Below are 16101 nucleotides of genomic sequence, written 5' to 3'. Positions count from 1 at the left end.
TAGATCACAAAAGGATTGTAGATTCTATAGCAAACTTGGGAGAAACTTATGGGAAAGTTATAAGATAGATTGACTTACTGTAAGAATCTAATATTAAATATATTTATCGGCTGAATATAATAAAAATTATAAAAATTATAGACGGAATATCTAGACTACTGGATGCATTAAGATTGGAACCTATAGAATTAAAACAAAGAATAAGAATAGAAGTTAAATTAGGACTAACGAAACTGATAGTAAATATTATAATGGAATCCGAATTGGTGCTACCGGAAGGAGGAATATTAGATCGAAATGCCATTAAGAAATTGTCTATTAAGCTTTACCTATAGCTTAAGTCAGCCTAGTATAGAGAGATACTTATAGTAATAATATACGGCTATAATATTATTACCCCAGACCGAAGAAGACTTATATAGAGATATTTGCTAAAGTACCGACTTATCGATCGAAGGTTATACTAGCTAGAAATAGATAAATCTTTAGCTAAATATATTTTGGAAGGTGGGGTATCGACTAAACTATAAGCCTTCTATAATGTAAAGGGATACTTCGGTCTAGTAATTATATTATAGGCCATTCGAGGGAAATTCTATTGGCCTTTAAGAACTAGGGATATTAAAATATATTATCGGTTATACTTAGTGTATTAATAAATAGGACCTAGGATCGCAAGAGCTGATCCGAAATCTATTATGGTTTTAGAACCATAGGAGATGGTCGCGATAGACTATCTAGGCCCTATTATACCGAAAACGAGAGAGGGAGAAATATATATTTTGGTAGTAGTAAACTATACTACTAGATTTCTTTTAATGTAAACTTATATTAAAGCAATAGGAATCGCGGTGATAAAAGCTTAGGGAAAATACTAGGGATTAATATTCGGATGGCTAAAAAGGATCTATTATGATAACGGATCTTATTTTAAAAATCAACTTTTTTAAGCTATAGGAGAAAAGTATAGAATATAGGTAACTTTCGGACTAGTCTTATACCCGGCTTCTATAGGACTAGCCAAAAGAAATATGCGACTTATAAAGAACCAATTAATAAAATAGGCTATAGAAAGGAATGGAATATCATTAGAATCGTAGAACCAAGCTATCCCTTCTATTATAGTAGTGCTAAACAATCGATATATAACTATAGTTGGAATATCCCCAGCTATATTAATATTCGGTTTCGAACTATTTTCCTAATATAATAGCGTAACTAAGTGGGATTAGGATAAGGCTAATAAGCTAGAGATAACCGATAATAAGCTTATTCGAGATATAAATTTATTAATAATCGACTGAAGAGAGGAGAAACAGGAAAAGGTGCGAAACTAGAGAGCATCCCTTCTATCTAAAAAAATTAATAAAGTTCCACGCAACTTTAAAGTTAGCGATAGAGTTTAGGAGAAAATAGATAAGGAAAGCAAGCAGAAGGGAAAATTTTATAAAACTTAGGGAAACCTATCGAGAGTCGTTAAAGTTCTATTATTAGTTACTTATGCAATAGAGCTAATCTAGGGAGAAACGAAAAGAAAGATATATATAGACGATTTAAAAGGTATTATCGACCGGCCGGAATATTTATAACCTCTACGACTAAATATATGGGATCTGGCAGAATAGTTGGATAAAAGAGAGGCTAAGAATCTAGAAGAATGATATAGAAAATTGAAAGTTATAGCTAGGGACAGCTATAATAGCTTCCCTTACTTTATCTTCACTTTTATAGGACAGGGCGGATAATACCTATATATTATATATCTGCTTTTTCTTCCCTTTCTTTCCTTTTCTCCCTTTTATATTTCCTTAATACAACTTTCGGTCTTAGTAGTAGCAGTTTCTTTTTTTTATTTTCCTCTTTTAGTATTAGTAGTTCTTCTTTTTATATTTCTTTACTGCGAAATTTAGACCTTATAATAGCAGTACGATGTACCTTTACTTCTTGCAATAATAGTACGGCATTTTTTTTACCTTAAAGATAAATCTAGAAATATTCGAGGGCAATACTATATTTACTAAAACGGGAAAGGTTCTTTCTTCGAATAAAGACTATATCGAGTAAATAGGAGAAAAAGCTATAACTAACGATACCACTATGCCTAATGATACTGCTATTAAAGGTATATAGGAAAATATAAAAGAAGTGAGAAATCACTCCCTTAAAAGGCCATATACCGAATTCGCATATTATTTTCGAGAATAACTTAAGCATCTCCCCCTGCTATTAAGAAAAATTGAAGTATAGTAAGTGTTTAATATAATATCATTCGCTCCATCGTTAAAAATCCCTATAAAGAATAAATTAATTATAGGGATGAAATCGCCAAATAGGATATATAACCCAGATATAATGATTCGGTCTGCTATTGTAAAGATTCTATAGAAGGAAGATATCCTCGTTCGATATAATAAATAGGATAAAGCGAATGCTATCGAATGTTATATAAAAGTGCTAGAAAAGATCTACTATTATAGAGTAGACTTGTTTAATTTGCTATAAGAACCGAAGGAGACTATAATAGTGCAGATAAAGAAAAGAAAAACGAATAAAATAATAGAAAAAGGCGCGAATACTGCGAAAAGAATGAGACATACGAATAATAAAGAAGATAACATAATTAGAGCAGCTATTATTATTGCAGAGGCAATAAAAACAGGGCTTGAAAAGATTGCTGACGTATTGAGGGAGTGAATTTGCTATCGATAATGGTTTTTATTTTTTTTTTTGCTTATATTTGCTAGAAGGAATATTATTCTTTTGTGTTGGTAGTATTGTGGGCAACACTATAAAAGAAAGGGGGGGATCCTGTTGAAGGGATAAATAGTGGGGGTTCTAGATTAGATTAGCTCGAAGAAAACCAACCTCCTACACAACACATTTTGGCCCCATGCCAGTGGAAAGAATTCAGGGCGAACATGCGGGCTGGGCTGGGCAGGGCTGGGCTGGGCTGGCTTGGCTGGTGATGCTGGAGAAGAACATTGAAGTTGTGGGGACGCCGCCTTGAGGGTGGATAGCCGAAGCGCGGTGATTGGGCACCCGCTGTCCAAGCCTCACGTGGTTGGCTTTTCTTTTTTTTTTTTTTCGGCACCACCACGTTTGCATCTATTTTAAGTGTGTCTAGGTAGGTACATGTACTTTGGGGGAGGGTGTGGGTGTGGCGTCCATTTGGCTCTCACCGCCCGCGTATGGCGGTCCAGAGTGGCTCCATGAGTCCATGTCAGTCAATACAATACTCCGTACAGTCTGGTACATAGTTTCGGGACTTTTGGTTCAAGACTCCATGTCGGCGCAACTCGAGGATACCAGCTGTCTGGAGGTACGGAGCAGTACATCGTACGCTTGTCAAGTCATGAAGCAGCGAGATACCTGTCTTCTCGTCACATCCAGTCAGAGTCAGGTTGGTTCAAGAAGCTCCAGAGCGTTCCAATGAAATCAACTTGAGCTCCACCGCTGCGGAAACAGCGCTCGCCCGACATCGGCAACGGCAATAAACAGGTACCAGACTCAGACTGTACCTGACCGATTCAATCGTTCGATTGCCATGTACCCCGAGAGGCAAATCCACCATTTACCAACCACCAGCCCTGTCCAACAAACCACAAACCCCATCCATCCCCATTCTTCGTTCTCCGTTCTCCATCTCGGCCGTCATTGTCATCAGTTTAGTGTTTAGTTTGGCAGCCATGGAAGCAGGACAGCGGCGCCGGCCGCAGAAACTGGTCCTCAAACCCACGCCGTGCTCTTCTTCAACTCATGTCGAATCTTCCAAAGCCAAAGCCGATGTCAGACACGTGCTTCCAACAAAAGAACAACGCCAAGGTGAGGACTCTGAGGAGAACTTGCACCGGTGGTCCGTGCGGTGACTTCGGAATTCCGCCATACTCATGCTCTATCGCCAGATTTACTACGCATCAACCTGGCAAATGTGCCGCAGCCGTTTCTAAACCCCGACGACTCGTCTCTACTCTGATGGGATTACCCATGACCACCCATACTCCGTCAATGCCAGCCAAGCTTTTTTTTTGTTTTTTTTTGGCAATCGTCAGCAGATCTAACTGGAGCCACGCAAAACAATTCCTGACTCGTGCGACGCTGGGGATAAGAATTCCCAGACTTGGCTTAGCCCTGTGGGAGGGGTGCGTCGGGAGTGAGCTGGATGGATGCCTTGCATATTCACCCCACTTGACTTGCGGCTACATCGATCGACGTTTGGGTTTCATTAAAACCTGCTTGGACAAGGTTTTGCCAATGCTACCTGAGGGTTTTTTATTTTAAATCATTCTCGGAACAAGCGGGAGTACGGCTGGTCCCGCGGCGTTCCCCAACACTGTAGCTCAACGAACGATAATACGTACCTGGGCCTTCTCGAATCGGTCTTCCCAAATTCCCCTCACCTTTTCCTCGACTATCAGACTACATATCCACCACTTGGACTCTTCAGTTTTCGCTTCAGAGGCGAGGATTCTTTCTTGGCGGCACCATCATTCGCCAGCGACCTCGTTCAATCCCGGCATTCCAGGCTTCGATAAGCAGGCATCATGACGTCAAAAGGAGTTGTCCCGCACATCATCAACGGCGTAAACCGCTACCCGGAAAAGACTTTTGATGTTCACTCTCCGGCTACGGAACAATTGCTTCACAAATGCGGAGGTGCTTCGGTAGCCGATGCAGCGGAAGCGGTCGACGTCGCCGCTGAGGCTCTCAAGTCATGGCGAAGGACGAGTCCCCAGCACCGAAGAGACATCTGCCTCAAAGCTGCCGGCATCATGGAGAGCCGCCGCGACGAGCTGTCTCAATATATGCAAGATGAAACCGGGGCTACCTCGAGCTTCTCCAAAGAATGTGTCGACCGCGCAATTGATCTGATCAAGGACATTGGCGGCCGCATTGCCGCACTTGCCGGGTCCTTTCCCCCAATAGCGAATCCTAAGCGAAGCGGTCTGATTCTGCGAGAACCCTACGGTGTCGTGCTTTCTATTTCTCCATGGTACGAAAATACATAAACTCTGGTCAAAACATCTGCTCCTGCTCCTGCTCCTGCTCAGTCCACGGCTTTGGCCGGCTCCACGCTTGCTAACGCAAATCCAGGAATTCGCCTTACATCCTCGGCGCCAGATCGGTAGCATGTCCCATAGCCGCAGGCAATACTGTCGTCTTCAAGGCGTCCGAGTCATGCCCAAAGACATCGTGGGCCCTGGTTGACGTTTTTCATCAGGCCGGGCTCCCAAACGGTGTTTTGAACATGATAGTCAACCACCCGGCCGACGCTGCACTCATCGTGTCCTCGCTGATATCCAACGCGCATGTCAAGAAGATCAACTACACGGGAAACACTAACGTAGGCCGGATCGTTGCCAAACAGGCAGGAGAACATCTCAAGCCAGTGGTGTTGGAACTTGGGGGGAAGGCTCCCGCCATCGTCTGGGAAGACGCCGATCTGGACCTTGCGGCTGAACAATGCGCAATGGGCTCTTTTCTCCACGGCGGTCAGATTTGCATGAGCACGGAAAGGATAATCGTCCACCATGCCGTACGAGACACATTTCGGGACAAGTTCGCAGCCGCAGTTTCCTCGTTCCTCCCTTCCAGCGGAGAAGCGCCGGTTCTTGTCAGCGCTGCCGCGGCCCAGAGGAATAAGCAACTAGTCAACAATGCCACTAAGCGCGGGGCGACCGTCTTGCATGGAGATGTCGACGCGACGGAAATCAGCCGGACCAGGATGCGACCCATTGTTGTGGATGGTGTCACTTCAGACATGGACATCTACAGCACAGAGTCGTTTGGACCCACCGTCTCCCTAATCGACGTCCAGTCGGAGGAAGAAGCCATCCGCATCGCAAATGATACCGAATACGGGCTGTCGGCCGCCGTTTTCACCAAGGATCTGAGGAGGGGCTTGCGATTTGCGGAAGAGCTCGAGACGGGCGCAGTCCATATCAACCGCATGTCGGTTCATGATGAAACCGCCCTGCCTCACGGGGGTGTGAAATCAAGCGGTTACGGCCGGTTCAACAGCTCCGTCGGGTTGGAGGAGTGGACAAGAACCAAGAACATTACCTATGACCGATGAATCTGGGCATGGGAGTGAATATAGGTTGCCTGGACTCGACCAATTATTATTACTGTTTACTATGATTATGTTGAAACCGCTCTAGCGGTTGGAGTAGAGTCTACATTGCAGCCCAGCAACAGATGAAGTCCTCTGAACTGCCGAAGCAGAGTCAACAGAAGCGTGCCAATCTGGCCCTCGAATGATTGCCCCGTCTATTTACAAGCCTCTTATACGTATGTATATACTACTGGCATGGCTCTCGCATCACATCGCCAGTCACGCCACGCAGACTAACGACCATAATTCTTTCATAAGCCAAGACTCTTACAACACTGTTTGTTATAACTATACCAAACGCCTATGCAAAGAAAGCAGTGGATTTAGAAACCTTATAAAAGCCGAAGTCCTTCGCCATGATCTACAAGAAAGGTTTGCTCTCGACAATTGGTGAGGAGAGTTCTCTCTTACCTTTGCATATATCGTGGAAGCAATCAAAGGAGGGCCGAAACGAAAGGTCCATGTAGATGATCTAAAAAAGATCATCGTCCGACCGGAACACTCACAACCTCCTCGCCTTAATACTTGGGACCTCGCTGGGTGGACCGAGGAAAGGGAAATCATCGACATGGAGGAAGAATAGAGAAGACTGACTATTCAAACGACTGTGACTGGTAGACAGAAGCTGACAGCCGGCATTATAGTTGTGACGGTTGTTTAAGCACTGCTCACTTTCATCTCACGAAGTGCGTTGAATCCTGGCGATGAATTTCCTCTTGACAGCTCACGATTACACTTTCTTTCTTCTTCATCATCCCTCCTTGCAATTTTTTTTTTTTACTGTTTATAGCGTGGTGGCTTTATCTATTTTCTCGCAGCTATATTCAACTTGACAAGGGGCTTTATAGACTTCAAGTCGTCTAGTCAGAAACTTCAACGCTAGGGCAAAAGTCAGTATAAGTCTAGCATTGTGATTTCCTATGATGCTAATACGCTTTAGTGATATGGATCGACCTTGGGACCTGCCTTAAACTCAAGTATAATAATGCAATATTATGTCTAGGACAGCGCAACTTCACAAAGCATACGCCTACTTTCATTAGAATGCACCAGTCGGCATATAGCACAGTCAAGGCAAATTAGTTGTACAGGCCACAGTTTAAACTCTTTTTAAGTTGCCTCGGGCCGGACGAATGCTTTTCGTCTGCCCTAAAAGAGAACTAGCAGGTGCTCGGGCGCGGCGCCGACGGCGTCTCGCTGCCGTTCGAGATGAAGCGCTCCGAGGCGGCCGTGCGAGGCGAGACTAGATAAGGTCAACACCTCGTACGATGGATACCTAGGATATATACGATACACACCTACTACAATGGCTACCTGCCGTATACGATGGACACCAAATACGATGAATACCCTCCGTATACGACGGATACCTGCCACAATGGACACCTGCTGCAATATAAAAGCGGACTTTTTTTTTTTTTTTTGTCACGGCAGAATCTTGCCGCTTCTTCCTCCGCAACCCAGGGGGCGACTAGATAAGCGAATGCCGTGGCAGCCGGTTAATTGACAGGCAGAATGTTCCCAGTCAAGCCATCATTGTTCCCCACCCGGCCACGTCTCGTCTCGTCCATCCCCTTTGCACCACTTTTTTTTGAACGAAAACGATCATGTCTCGATCTTCCATGGAGTACGAGTCGGAGGGGTCAGCAGGCGGCAGCTCCTCCAACGATGAGGGTAGCGGAGGCGCATCCGACACAGAGTCGACGCGCGACGCAGTCGCGTCGTTAGATAGGGCAGATTATGCCTTTATCCGGCAAAAGATCCTGCTCTTATGCCAGATACGTATAATATGCTTCCGCAGGGCCGTGAAAGAGTTTACAGATAACCCGCCTGTCGGTATTTAACTGCCGATATTTCACTGTAGGTTCGCCGAGAGCTCACTTAGAATAGAGGACGCAGTGCAGACGACGAAGCGTCGTTCGAAGAAGAACGACACAGATTAAAGATTCAATGACAGGGCGCTGCGCGCATTGCGTCGCGAAAAATGGGTCGTGATTTCCCGTAGGTAGTTGGATCCTTTTTTGCATGGGTTTCGCTAATGGCTCGTGTCGAGGATCCATCATCGTCATGGAAGACATTAGATCGCCACGTATCTCTGCATTAACAACGCGGCCAACTAAAACATATGAAGCAACGGGCGTCGCATATATCGCAAACGTGGCACGGTCGTCTCGTGGAGAAGCGCACGTCCGCATATAAATAGGCTTTGAAACAGACCCTGCACACATTTTCCAGTTCGCGAACTACATATCATCTAGATCTCTCCCCGCAAGTTGCTGCCGGGCCCCTGTCCTCCCGATTCCCAGCCACGCACACCACACCACACCACACCACACCACACGCACATGACAGACCTCGGCGCGATCCGTCACGATGAAAATCACAGCCGTGGCAGCCGCGTTCGCACCCGCCCTCGTCCTGGCGTCACCTCGTGCAGCAGGCCTCGCCTCTCCCCCCGACACCGAGGACGCGTTATCCCCGCGCGATGCGCACGCCCCCGAACATAAACTGATGTCGCGCGATCCGAACATTCGAAACTCGTGCAAACCTCTGATGCTGTCTGATACAGACCACATGACCATTTCCGCTTTATGCCTCAACGGCCAGAACCAGTATCAACATTCGCGTGTCATTCTTAATCATTGCCTCAGAAATAATGAGGGTCAACTCGAGAAATTCAGGAAGTACGGTTTTTTACGTTTGCTCGCGCAAAATCACTTTCATCTCGTATATACAAGAATGCTAATGCCTTTACAGCGGAGGTTTTGATGCCTCCTGTAAGATGCTGAGTTGCCGACTTAGCGGGTATGACTATACTTGCGCGTGCCCAGCTACCTATAGTAATCCATACACAACTACAATTGACTTGAGTTAGTATAATAATAATAAACAGTAATAGCTGTAGCTATTCCTTGGTCTTGTTGACTGATAAAATAATAGGCACGGTTTTATATAACAACTGGGGACGTCTAGGTTGTTAGGGGCTAAAGAGAGGCGGATTTATTACATATTGTCAAGCATGTTTTCCGACTTGAGGATGGGTTTTTATCCGACTAGGAGCTAGCATGGGTTTTCCCTTCTGTCTTGGGCGCAGAGCATCTGATAACCACCTACTTGGCTGGGGCCGATGGTTTAGTGGGAAAACATCATCATCGTCATCGGACTCGGTCGTGCATGTTCCAAACCGTTTCCACGTGCCTCGGAAGCCCAATGCGTCCGACGAATCAGCATTGGGTCTGATAGGAACTCGCTGGGGCCTAGATTTGTCAGCAGCACAGTGTTTCATAAAATCGAGCATCATAACCTGCCGCTATCGATAAGACAGCACCCGCATAACGTAAGCAACCCGATCTGCATGGAAAATATCCACCCCAGTCACCACCGACTTGACCGCAAACTCGTTCTAACTTCTGCCCGGCTCGGAGCCGCCAGCCCACGATCTCCATCCATCCACACTCCCTCAATCAACGCTTCCCCTTCCGTCGACGCCTACCCCCATCGCACACCATGTCCTTCCTCGGCCTCGGACGCCAGCAGCCCACGTCGGAGCAGAAAATCGCCGCTGTCGAAGGCGAGATGCGCATGATGGCCGACACCTACAACCGGTGAGGAAGCCTTCCCCCCTTAGAAACACGGGGCGCCACGCCGACGCCGTCCAAGTTGCGGCTTCGCTGGGCACTCTGGCGCTGACACGGGGCGGAATTCGCGGGCGCCAAAAACAGGCTGCAGAAGACGTGCCAGAAAAAGTGCGTTCCCGCCGACTACCGCGAGGGCGAGCTCAACAAGGGCGAGTCAGTGTGCCTGGACCGGTGTACCGCCAAGTTTCTGGACACTTCGATGAAGGTCAGTGAGATTATGCAGCAGCAGGGGCAGCAGGCTCTTGGGGCGGGACCCCAGGCCGCCGGCGGTTTGTTCTGAGGCCTGTCGCGGGGAACGAGGGAAGAAACAGAACAGAGAGCAAGGGAACATGGACATGCGGACATGCGGACTGCAGACTGCGGACTGCGGACTGCGGACTGCGGACTGCGGACATGCGGGGTATTTTTTTATCTTTCAATGGGGATTTGCGAAAAGTGCTGCGCTGGGGGGGGGGGAATAGAATAATGTCGGCCTGGGTTCGATGAGACGCGGCAGACGGGGTTGGAAAGGTTGACGCTGCGCCGTTTGCTCGCCCTGTACTCTCGGCAGCATGGCTTCAATGTCTTGGGCCGGTAAATACATTCGCAACGGTATAGAGCTTCCCTACTGCCGAGCAAGTCGAGCATTCTGAACATGTAAAGCCCGACACGGGACAAATCAATCCGACGCCATTCTCATCATCATGGGTTCGAGTCCGAAACCCCCTTGCTAGCTAAGCGTTCAAGCGGGAGGAAAACGCAAGAGTTTGGCATCTCCTCAACGCCCCCCCAACGACAAATTGACGCTGGGATACAGAAAAGGATGCACAGAAAATTATGGCGCAAACCGTGCTAGATCACGTCCATATCAGCGGCGGAACCAGCCTTCCCGACCATCAGCGCCTCACAGGCCCCGAGTTATGTTGGGTCCTGTGCCGACTCCTGTGAGCGTTCGGACGAGCCAATGAAGCCAGCTCTCCGACTCGAGCGCCACCTTGAGCTCTGCTGCTCTCCCCTCCACGTGGTCCACCTGCCTTTCAAAGGCTTGGATGCTGTCCTCCACATCGTGGACTTTTTGGGCGAGACCGTTGATTTCGTACTCGACCCGCGCGACGAGCACTTCAATCTCCTTGACGCTCTCGGTCAAGCTGTCGCGCTGCTCGCTGAGCAGCTCGTCCGAGCTGTATCGCACTCGCTGGCAGGCCTCGCTGAGCTGCTGATACAGTCCCTGCAGCTCGGCCCTGTCCCGCGCGTACCGCTCGTCCAAAAATTCCACAGCCCTGATCTTTTCCTCGGTCCAAGGCCCGACGTTGCTGACAACCTCCTCCATCAGGTGGTGCAGATGGCTGGCCGCTCCGGCGTGAGCCTCCATGCAGGCGGCATACTCTGCCGAGTCGGTAACGTCGACGACCTCCTCCCACGTCAGGATGGCCTCTTCTGCGTCGCCAAAGGACATTCGGCGTGGCCACCGCATCTCGTTTGCGGCCTGCTTGATGGTGGCGTCGGCTGTGTCGAGGCTATGCCGGCGAGCCATGGTGACGGTGGCAGCATCGCTGCTTGTTTTGCGCTCCCTGCGCGGCTCTTGGCCGGGCAAGTCGCCGTCGTTGGGCAGGGATGGGCCAGCAGAAGACGCTTTGGGGCTGCTGTCCTTGTGCACGCCGGAACTGACGCAGCTCGCGCCGTGCTCCAGTTCCGTTGCGGGCAGCAGCTCGTCTCCGGACTTGTCATCCACTCTCGAGTCACTGACTGATGCGGCAACGTGTTTGGCCTCGCCGCCGCGCCCCGGAAGGGCGTCCTCGTCATCCCTGATGGCTGCAAGATATTCCCCCGGCTTGTTTTTCCACGTGAAAGCCCTGCCAACCACGGGAGCGCTGGGGACCATGGCCGAACTTTGCGCTGATGGTGCCGACGGAGCGCCCGCGTTCCCACCGTCCGAAACCTCCTCCTTGGTAGAGATTGAAAGTTTGCTCAAGTGTCCCCGTCGATTACCCCCTACTACATCCTTGATCCGGCCAAGACCAGACCGCGCATCGCTCATTTTGTCAGTCACACTTTTAAACACACCCTTCCGGAGGGCGTCCCTCTCGCCAGGGGGGGGGTCTGCTGCCGTGTTTACCGATCCCGACGGAAAGCCCGAGCGTAGACCCGTCCAGCCCTCCTCCTTCCGCCTCATCTCCTGCTCTTCGTCCAAAGGGTGGGAGGACACTCGCTTCGGGGTGGGGTTGCCGGGGTCGCCTTTCACGAGGAGGGCGCTTCCCACATCTTGGTCGCCAGTGCCGAAAGAGTCGTTGGCGCACCTCCGAGCCTTTGCGTGCCATAACCACCGTGGCCGGTCACCGTAGGCCAAGTTGACCAAGACATCAATGTCCAACGTTTCAACGTCCGCAAGGCCGCCCTTGCCTTTTCCGGAGACCATATCCATGACGATTTCTCCCTTCTTGCCCCCAATTTCCGTCACGGTAGATTTGACGGCTCTCTGCACGCCCCATCCCTCACCAGCAGCCCCTTTGGCCGTGGCGGTGTGCAGCCGGAAGACGGTCTGGCGGTCAAGACGCCTCGATTTCTCTAGTTTCTGCTGCTTTTGAAAATAGGCAATCCCTCGTTTCGTCGCCTCAACGTCAAAGACGTCCTTTGAAACCGGGGCGCCGAACCAGTGGAGACGGTTCCTTGCTCCCATCAACATGCCCAACAGAGCGGATACGGTCGACGGCCCTAGTATACCGTCGGTTGGCTCAAAGTTGTAATGCTCGGCTCCGAGTTCTGTCCACCAATTGCCTATCGCCCTCTCGGTGACGTCGCAAATCAAGCCGTCGATATATTGGTAGTCCAGTTTTTCAAACATGTACAGCGCGATTTGACAGAGCTTCACGAGCTCCGTCACAGATTGCGCGATGGGGATGTGGTCGCTCGTCTTGTAGAGCTGATGAAACTTGGCCTGGGTTGCCTCGGTGGGATCTGTCAGAGCTAAGCCGGAACGGCCAGAGCAGCCAAGTCGTTTGAGATCCTCATTGACGATGAACATGTGCCGGTACCTGCGCACATCCCCTTGGGGAACTGCAATGACTGTGAGGGCAGATGGAAAGCTGCTCAAGTTGGTGATCATCAACTCTCCCAGCTCGGTCTCCTTAGGACGAGCATTGTGCTGGCTGGAGATTTTGAAGTACAATCTTAGTCTCGCAGACCAAAGCGCTTGGTCTTTGGGAATGGACATGATACCCACAACTATAGAGTGCCTTTCGTCTCCTGTAAACGTGGCGACGGTGATGATGGGTGATTGGCGAGAGCAAGCCCACTGCTCAACCAAGTATAACTCATAGCCACCAAGAACACGGCGCCGTTCGACGACGTTTGTGCAGGCATCTTCTTCAAGGAACCTGACGAGTAGGGATTGGTGTGTCAGCCCCGTGTGGCCCCCTCGTATACGGACGGGCAGGATGAGGGGGAAGAAGCGATCTTACCGGAAGGCCAGGGGATCGGGCAATGCCAAACGACGCTGGGGCACTGGGGAGTTTGTTGGCTGGTCCAACGAGCCTGAGGTTTCCATGGGAGACTGGCGAGAGAAATGCAAAGGTGTGTCCCGAGAGGGCGGAGGGAGGAGGTCATCGTGTCGCTGGAGTTGTCGTCCCTCATGGGGTACGGGCGTCATGGAGCTCATTGGTGATGTCATTTAAGCGCGCAAGGGACGGCGGTCAATGCTTGGTTTGGCCCCAGAGGGCGCGCCAGCATTGACGTGCTCGATCAGGCAAGGTAGTCTGCAATATGCGTACTGAAGTACGGCAGGAAAGGTGTCAGTCAATGTTTAAAGGAGTGCGATGACAGCTGCTTGACGAAGCCAATGTCGGCAACGTGCCTGCCTAATGCAGAGATGGTGAGCCATTGGTGGATAAATTCGGCCTCGACTCAAGAACCTCGGCATTACATGAGGTACCTAAGTACATGCGGCCTCCGGCACGCCAGAACACCGCTGTACGACGCAGCCGTCGACTGCCGTTGACTGCGGAGTGCCACCAGCAGCAGCCTTAATCGGCAGTGATACCTGAAGCTGGTGGGTCGACTTGGAGCGGCTGGGTACTTCTGGCACTGGTTCCTCTGTACGGAGCACTCCGTACTCGGAGCCGCTTCCACGACGCGAGGCAGGACAGGCAGGATTCAACTGGACGTCAGCCTCGTCTTTGCTTCCTTGATTCCTCAAGTCATCTCTCTCGTAGACCATTGGCTGCTCTCCATCATTGACAAACGACCCATCTTCCTTGGTTGTTCATGCTGCAATCCCGTTTTTGCGTTGCGCATTCGAGACGTTGCCGGCCTTGGCGCAGCCAGGTACGGAGTACCTACCAGCCAGGTACCTTAGGCACCTACCTTAGGTACCTGGAGACTCACTTATCAATAAGAATCCAATCACTCACTCAAGCCTCCCCAGGATCGACGTCAACCCATCATGCAACAAGTTCCTGCGCCGCACCATTCGCAGCGGCCGCTTCAACAATCTGCATGGTCGGAATCCGCCCCTTTAGCGTCATATCGAGCATACATCACGGGCAAGAAAAGCCGCCAAAGCGAATTCGGCACATGCGACTTCGACTGCCCAATCACCCGACAAACTAGCAGTTTGCCCTGCTGGTCTACCTATTGCATACCTACCTACCGACCTAGCTACCTACCTACCTCTCCTTATCCAACTCAGCCATGGCTGGGACAGAGGAAGCCGTCCCCTCGTCACCCTTCGGACTTCTGCTAGCAGAGGTCGTTCGCATGCGACAATCGAATCTAAACGCAGCCATCGAAGATGTCGACTCCATCATCGATCTACTCGTCGCCGCCCGGGAACAGGTCGCCAGTAGTACGGTCGCTCCCGCTCTTCTGCTGCCATGCACGGTTTGCGTACAATGATGGGGCTAATACCTCCCGGGACAATAGACGATGACGCTCACAAAATTGCCATGGCTATGACGACTCTCCAAAATCCAGTCAAGGCTCGCCTGGAGGCCATAACGAATGATCTAAAGGAGGGAAGCAAGGCCCAAAGGGGTTTTGGCAAAGCGCTAGACAGAGTAAGACTCGTATTCCGATCCCCAGGTCTTTTGGACCATGTTTTGATCGCCTGTGCCGCTCGTGTGATTTTTATCTTTATCTTTATTTTTATTTTTTTTTGCCTTGACCACCGTTCTTAGGCTCTTCCGCATCGAGAGTTGCCCATGGAGGCCGACGCCATGGCCAATCACCCCGAGTTGATCAACCGAGCAATAGCGATGCATCTGCTCCGAGAAGGCCAATTTTCCGTGGCATCCACTTTTCTACGCGAGCAGCACGAGCACCGTGAGCAGACCAACCATTTATCCGCGGCGGCCGGTCCCAAGACAGCACGGCTTGACGACGACGGCGACGATGCCATGAGCAGATACGACGACGAGGACCAGGACGAGCAGGAGGACGAGCAGGAGGACCAGGACCAGGACCAGGACGAGGATCAAGACATGCAAGGCCTGCACTCAGAAGACCTCCAGGACAAGTTTTCTGAAATGTACAGGATCCTCGCCAAACTCAAGGCGCGAAACCTCGTGCCGGCTATCGAATGGGCCCGCGCCAACAACCCCAAGCTCGAGGCCAAGGGCAGCAACCTGGAGTTCGAGCTCAGCAAGCTGCAGTTCGTGTGGCTATTCAAAGGCCCCCTGGTCAACGGCTTGCCCGACGATGCCAACAACGGACAATCCGGGGCGCTCTCGTACGCCCGCCAGCACTTTGGCCGCTTCCAGTCTCGCCACATCAAGGAGATTCAGCAGCTGTGTTGCGCCATGGTCTACGCCTCGAACCTCGGAGAGTCTCCGTACCGCCGGATATTCGAAATCGACTCGGCCTTTGACGACGTGTCCACGTCCTTTACGCGCGAGTTCTGCTCTCTGCTCGGCCTGTCAGCCGAGTCGCCGCTGTACATGGCCGTCACGGCGGGATCCATTGCCCTGCCCCGCCTCATCAAGTACACCACCTACATGAAGGAGAAGAAGACGGAGTGGACGACGGAAAACGAGCTCGCGTTCGAAACACCCCTCCCGCCCTCCATGATTTACCACCCCATCTTCGTCTGCCCCGTCAGCAAGGAGCAGACCACCGAGCAGAACCCGCCCATGATGCTGCCCTGTGGCCACGTCATCTGCAAAGAAAGCTTGCACAACATCGCCGCCAAGGGCGCGCGATACAAATGCCCGTACTGCCCAACAGAGGGACACTTGCGCGATGCCGTCAAGATTACTCTTTGACGCGAAATGGGGGATGGATGCACACATGGGGACTCTGTCAAGCTGGTTTCGGGGGGGAGGGGGGGTCTTAAACATGTTCACTTTGGAAGCAAGCTTTGGGGGCTGGTGTTTTTTGGAG

At 50.4% G+C, this 16101-nt stretch overlaps 5 protein-coding genes across 5 annotated transcripts; 4 read left to right on the top strand and 1 right to left on the bottom strand.

The window, feature by feature from the left end:
• Positions 1-4541: 4541 nt before the first annotated feature.
• UV8b_04191 (uncharacterized protein) lies at positions 4542-6073 on the top strand (the record flags this gene model as incomplete). The annotated part of the gene is made up of 2 exons (XM_043141689.1): positions 4542-4990; positions 5092-6073. 2 exons carry the CDS (start codon positions 4542-4544, stop codon positions 6071-6073), a joined length of 1431 nt encoding a protein of 476 aa, XP_042997623.1.
• A 2412-nt stretch (positions 6074-8485) lies between these two features.
• UV8b_04190 (uncharacterized protein) lies at positions 8486-8881 on the top strand (the record flags this gene model as incomplete). Its single annotated transcript, XM_043141688.1, has 2 exons — positions 8486-8796; positions 8875-8881. The coding sequence occupies 2 exons, from the start codon at positions 8486-8488 to the stop codon at positions 8879-8881; spliced, it is 318 nt and encodes a 105-aa protein (XP_042997622.1).
• Positions 8882-9619: 738 nt separating this feature from the next.
• UV8b_04189 (uncharacterized protein) lies at positions 9620-10030 on the top strand (the record flags this gene model as incomplete). The annotated part of the gene is made up of 2 exons (XM_043141687.1): positions 9620-9717; positions 9835-10030. 2 exons carry the CDS (start codon positions 9620-9622, stop codon positions 10028-10030), a joined length of 294 nt encoding a protein of 97 aa, XP_042997621.1.
• Positions 10031-10633: 603 nt separating this feature from the next.
• On the bottom strand, positions 10634-13384 carry UV8b_04188 (uncharacterized protein; the record flags this gene model as incomplete). The annotated part of the gene is made up of 2 exons (XM_043141686.1): positions 10634-13103; positions 13188-13384. The coding sequence occupies 2 exons, from the start codon at positions 13382-13384 to the stop codon at positions 10634-10636; spliced, it is 2667 nt and encodes an 888-aa protein (XP_042997620.1).
• Positions 13385-14415: 1031 nt separating this feature from the next.
• UV8b_04187 (uncharacterized protein) lies at positions 14416-15983 on the top strand (the record flags this gene model as incomplete). The annotated part of the gene is made up of 3 exons (XM_043141685.1): positions 14416-14569; positions 14647-14780; positions 14901-15983. The coding sequence occupies 3 exons, from the start codon at positions 14416-14418 to the stop codon at positions 15981-15983; spliced, it is 1371 nt and encodes a 456-aa protein (XP_042997619.1).
• Between the last annotated feature and the right edge of the window lie 118 nt (positions 15984-16101).

The sequence above is a fragment of the Ustilaginoidea virens genome, chromosome 3 (assembly GCF_000687475.1).
Source record: "Ustilaginoidea virens chromosome 3, complete sequence".
NCBI lineage: Eukaryota > Fungi > Ascomycota > Sordariomycetes > Hypocreales > Clavicipitaceae > Ustilaginoidea > Ustilaginoidea virens.
The sequence above is the reverse complement of the archived record's forward strand: the minus strand, read 5'-3'. Positions and strand labels throughout refer to the sequence as shown.